Source organism: Paramisgurnus dabryanus, chromosome 21, assembly GCF_030506205.2.
Source record: "Paramisgurnus dabryanus chromosome 21, PD_genome_1.1, whole genome shotgun sequence".
In the NCBI taxonomy this organism is placed as follows: domain Eukaryota; kingdom Metazoa; phylum Chordata; class Actinopteri; order Cypriniformes; family Cobitidae; genus Paramisgurnus; species Paramisgurnus dabryanus.
The window spans coordinates 27,638,426-27,644,425 of record NC_133357.1 but is presented as its reverse complement, the minus strand read 5'-3'; the positions used below and the strand labels follow the sequence as shown (position 1 = coordinate 27,644,425).

The 6,000-nt window shown below is 36.8% G+C and overlaps 1 protein-coding gene across 2 annotated transcripts in view; it reads right to left on the bottom strand.

Annotated features, from left to right (window-relative positions):
- Positions 1–886: 886 nt before the first annotated feature.
- frmd4bb (FERM domain containing 4Bb) overlaps positions 887–6,000 on the bottom strand; it is a 57,234-nt gene continuing 52,120 nt past the window's right edge. For both annotated transcript variants that reach the window (XM_065286478.1, XM_065286477.2), the window contains exons 22-24: positions 5,325–5,457; positions 5,092–5,196; positions 887–1,997 (exon numbers count right to left, since the gene is read on the bottom strand). In XM_065286478.1, the coding sequence (XP_065142550.1) occupies positions 5,109–5,196; positions 5,325–5,457 (221 nt within the window). In that variant the 3' untranslated portion in view covers positions 887–1,997; positions 5,092–5,108. The remainder of the gene's footprint in view (positions 1,998–5,091; positions 5,197–5,324; positions 5,458–6,000) is intronic.

The following is a 6,000-nucleotide window of genomic DNA, read 5'->3' as shown; positions in this document are numbered from 1 at the left end:
GACTTTTTTCTCATTAAATAATGACTTTATTCTCGCATTTTAATGACTTTAATCTCGAGATGGTTTTATTTTTTATTTTAGCTTTGCCCTAATCCTCCTTCGTACTGTAAAGGGGGTAAATTTAGAACATGATTTGGAATGGAAGTCAATGACGCCCTCTGCCGGTTGGGTACCCCAAGATGGCCGCTCGAACTCTGCGCTGGCTTCACCTCACGCTGTTACGCGTTCTACGCGCAATCCAGTCACTTATATAGATCAGTGGCGTTCACACCAGACGCAGTAGAGGCGGCAAAAACACGCTATTTGCGTATAGTTGGATGCTTGAACATTTTTCGCTTCATTCGCTCATGAAATTCTAGTCATTCAAGACATTCATGTGAAAATTCATGTCATTGGAGGGGCTTCTGCGACTCTGCTTGCTTCCTGTAATCACGTCATTACTAGAGCAAGCTCCTGATTGGTTAAAGCGGGGTGAATATCTGCCAAAGTTCAGATTTTTCAACTCGATCATTTCCCACAGCAATGTTCTGTGCTATTCGCTCGCCGCAGGATGCCTATTCGTTTCTTTGCATTGACTTAACACTTGTGCTTGTCGCCTCTTCCGCGTCTGGTGTGAATGCACAGTGAGGACAGTTGCAGCAGGGTCCCTCCAACTTTTCAGTATATTTTCCAGTTCAGATTTATTGTAATACTTAAAGGAAAACACCACTGTTTTTTAATATTTGACTATGTTCTTACCTCAACTTTGGCAAATTCATCCATACTTATCTTTTTTCAATGTGTGCACTTAATCTTTGTACAGCGCGTCGTGAATGTGTTAGCATTTAGCCTAGCCCCATTCATTCCTTAGGATCCAAACGGATGAATTTAAAGTGAAAGCCCAAAATACAATGGAAGCAAGGGTATGAAGGATTTAATGGTTATGTGCATTTTAGTTTTCCACCCTGTCCCCGAGGGAGTCATCATCACAGTGCAAATCATCCAGAAGACATCTCACAACATTTTCATACGTTGAATGTTATTTAATGTAACTGCAGCACAGCCTGTGTGGATGTAATGTGTGATGTCATAATGATGTAACAGTTTTATAACACACCTGATTTTTTATTTACATCCTGTTTGAATAATGAGAGACTACTTTGCTTGTGTATGAACAGAGTTCATCTCTGATGATGGGTCTGTAAGGGTTAATGTTTAAATTCAAACACAATTAAAAAACACTCAACAACTTGCTAAATGTGTGCTTTAACATCTCATGCATCTAAGACACAAATACAGACAATACAGAAGTTTCACACATACAAAGGGGATCTGTTGCAAAGATTTTTGTATCTTGCACGTGGATCTGTTGTCAAAGAAGATTGAAAGTCTTGAAATAACTCCAAAAATGTTTCAAGATTTCATAGACGTGACTTCTCCACATTCGGCATTTATTATTTGGTGAATTAACGTCGATCAAGTGCTATTGTTTTACAGCACAGATGTTGTGCAAGGAAACTTATCCATGTCAGTACAGCAAGACTGGTTTCTTATCTAATGGTGCATAATCACATTAATGCATGGACTCAATAAATTACAAATAAATGCAATAAAAAACAAACATATCGTCAGTCACTCATTCATAATAATATTTATACCTTCTGTTGTTGCAGTGGAGTTCAAATCTATTCCTGTTTTGCATATGGCAAGTCTAAAAGCTGATGTGCGTGTGTGTTATGGTTAGTTTCGAGTTAGTTGAATCCACATTCAGTATAATGTCATATGGTGGGTTTCTTTTACTCTGTGCTCACTACAGTACTGAATATAAACACTGATGCTCCACACCGAGGTGTCCACGCCTCACGGGTCTGTGCATTTATGATCACCGCCGCAGAAGGTCATCTGGAACCGAAGGACGTCTCATTCCAAGGCACAATCATTTAAGTCCATTGTGTCCACATCTGTCTGCGTTCTGTGTCGTTTGGTCCTTCAGAAGCTGGAAAATACCATTGTGTGCTCTGTGAAGGAAATCGCATGAAATAAGCCATTGCAGCAACCAGTCACTAAACACCAAAAAGACATTTTACTTCTAGAAAACCATCAGTTGTCAATCAATCATATAGATCAGAGTTTTTTGCTTGAAATATTTCTATTTGTAAACGTAGCCCTGTAGGCTGTGTTTATTGATGGCTCCAAGGATAAAATGTTAAGGTGCACTGTGTAACTTTTAAAAGGATCTCTTGATAGAAATCCAGTATAATCTACTAATAAACTATATTATCAGTGGGTATTAAGACCTTACATAATTAATTTAGTTGTTTTCATTACATTAGAATGAGACATTTTTATCTCCATACACCGCCAGTCTCCTTACATAGAAGTCACTGTCATGTTTCTACTTTAGAGTCAGTTTTGTCACTAAGTCAGTGGTCTCCAACGTGGTGCTCTCGGGGTCTGTGCGTCGCAAAGCACATTCTATTAATAATACATTTATTTTTATTAAATGTTAATATTTATTTAATACATATTTTTATAAAAGCTTGTTTTTAGGTATGTTAACATTTTAAATAATGATCATTAAATAAATGATAAATCAATTATGACGATGAACATTAAATAAAATCAATAAGTAAAACAAAAAGGTTTTAAGTAGACTATATTAAAAAGTATCTCTCCAGATTATTTAATCCATTTTGGTAGTCCTTGCTCAAAAAAAGGTTGGAGACCCCTGCACTACATTGCCAGAGTTGTGAAAAGCCCCTCCCACCAACAGTGATGTCATGTCCAGTACCTGCTGCAATAACAGACTCTGTCTCTTCACTTACATAATTCATTTAAAGGTAAATACATAGTAAATTATCTTTGTATTTATGTATTTAATATCACTATTATTGTTGTAGTACTCATCGGTCTTGGTCTCCAGACCGGTCTTGAGACCACTTTATAAAGGTCTTGGCATTTTTACTCGGTCTTGTCTCAGTCTCAGATGAAGAGAATTTTATTTCAAGACCGGTCAAGACCACAACTGATGGCATATCACAAAATTATTTGTTATCATTAACTATTAAATAATTATGGTGCCAATTTATTATAATTTTATCAACTTCTCTCATGGCATACGCACACACACAAACACACACACACACACACACACACACACACACACGAGAAGTGCCTAATCATGTGCATATTCCACATTTTATCATAAATGTTTTCTGGTCTTGGTCTTGACTTGGTCTCGGCCTGTTTTGGTCTTGGTTTATTGACTTGGTCTCGACCCTTCAAAGTCTTGGTCTTGTCTCGGTCTCTGCCTGTCTTGGTCCTGGTCATGACTTGGTCTCGGTTAAAGTGGTCTTGACTTCAACACTAATCACTATTATTAACATTATACAGGTACAATAATGCATTTGTCATGATTTTGACAGGCTGTGTGTACAATGCTTTTTAGTAAAAATACCTCCAAGAAAGCATTTTTGTTTTGTGAACATGCAGACAAGACATCAATGACAGAAATAATTTACATGTCGTGTAAGCCTCATGCTATAGTCCATATATTTTATTTAAGAAAGCAATAAATGTTTGGTCATGTCCTAGTTAAAACCCTTGTCTATTACAGATTGTAAATTAGAAAATGATTGCAACAAGCAAAGGAGAAAAAAATGAGAAAATAAAATAAAGAAATAAAAATATATACACTGCGCATAGAGCAGGGGTCTCCAAAGTGGTGCTCTGTGTGGTGTCTCAATTTTAATATTTTTTATTACATATTTTTTATATTAGCTTGATTTGGTTTACGTGTGTTAACATTTTAAACAATACTTAAACATATCAACAAGTAAAATAAAAGAAGTAAAACAAAAAAGTTTTGAGTAGACTATATTAAAAGGTAGCCCTCCAGATTGTTTTATCCATTGTGGTAGCCCTTCTTCACAAAAAAGTTGCAGACCCCTGGCATAGAGTATATGATGGTTACAGCCCTAGCAAAAATTAAGGAAAAATTCCGTCTGCCTGTCTATAGGGATTCAAATCTACTTTCGAAGATAGATTACAAAAATATGTATGGCCTAATATATAGCCTGAAACGCTTTACCAGTTCAAAAATTCAAATTATTTTTTATCTTTTCAGCCAATTTAACACAAGGTTATTTGCTGGATTTTGAGAACTATCCATACATTACAAAAACACTTTTGGCAATTCACCTTTTTAAAATAAAAATTTTTATAACCTCTACCGAAACCTTTACCGAAGTCTTTCACCGCAGTTTTAATGTCGATGTTGCCAGCGTGGGCATACTCGATATTCAGAAGAGATAAACTAAAAAAGTCTTTACTGCGACATTGTGCTTTGTGCAAGATCTACAATAGCACCACACTTAATCTCCTCTATATTATTAGGCTTTAAGCATTTCTGAACGGCAGCAATCGCATGCCAAATATGGTGGTGTTAAGTCGTCAGTATACTGAAGCGCTAGAGCGTTTGCAGTTTTAAACAGGCACTTGTAAGATAAGCACAGCAGAGGACCATGGCGCAAAAACCCAAAGTGCTTTGCCACTTCAGTCAGTCCATGGAATCTGCGTTTTAGTTGTCCTGTACATGTGTCGATTGTTGCACAGAAAACTCAAAAACTCAGACGTTGATCCTCGCATAGTTTATCAAAATGCGCTTAATGCCTTAAAAAATACTTTTGTTTGATTGGACAGTAGCACACATGGGTAAATGCATGGGGGGAGTAAAGTAGTTTAAATATTTATTAACTGAGAATTAAAAAAGGTAAAAAATTAAGTTAAAGTTCAGTTCAAATGTAAATAAAATATCAATTTAATGTACGTCAGCCCCATTAAAGGCACGGGGCCCCCACGCACTGCGGGGATGTCCCCTATGTCAGTGTTCACTATGAGTTTTGAAAGAGAGGGGTAGTTTCAATTCACAATCTCACCACTAGATGCCGCTAAATGTTCCTCATCTGAATAAAAGCGTCTGCTAAATGAATACCTAGGATGTATTACTGTAGATGTAGTGTGATGTAATGTTTTATATGAACAACTTGTATTTAAAGTGTAAGTACACCTAAAATACAATGAAAGCAATAAAAGATGTTATCTTGAGCTGACCTGTCTTCGTGTGCTCTTTAATGATCTCCATCAGAACAGTTGTTTACGGTAGTAAAGACCTCCACAGGTGTCTCTGATGTGTTTTCTGCACAATCTACCGCCAATCTGTAACACACAACAGCAATTCAACACTTTATTAAACACATTCAATCCGGTAATTTATAAAAATAAAAAAATAAGATTAAAAGATGTATCTGTTTAGAGGGGTTTGTCTTTTAAAACGTCTATCTCACCTGTGTGTTGGACTGCGGATGTGTGATGGGCTGTAAGCTCCAGTGCTCAAGGGAGCGTCTAAAAATTCACTGTCAGTCAGGCCCACGGTTAAATGACTCTGCCAGTTTCCTCCTCCGCTGGCAGTAGATGAGACTACAGTAGTGAGGAGAGGTATCAGACGTTACACAGTGATAACTTAAAATTTGGATGAAACACATAAATGTTAGATTTGTACATTTTCTAAAGACAATAGGAGTGATGCTTGGTGAAAATTCTCAGGTGGTTGCCAGGGCATTGCTATTTGGTTGCTAGGGTGGAGCACACAATTTTGCACAGTCCTGACTAGGGAGTGGAACTCATTTTCAGCCCTGGAGTTTCATGCCTCAGACCGGCCCCCTTTAGACTTACAATATATTAAAATAATATAATTAAATCTTCAGTAGCTTATATAAGTCTGCAATAGTGCACATTTCTCTGCAGCCTTGCAATTCATTGTATTTTTCAAATATATAATTTTCAATTCAGCGCAAATACAGGAGCCTAAACCAGTGGTTCTCAAACTGGGGGCCCTGAGATGCTGCTGGGGGCCCCTGTTTTTATAAAAGAAATTAATTTATCATAAATTCTGTGTACTTAAATCTCAGAAAAATAATGCTACAACAGTACACTACACTACATTAAATAATTTAATATGTT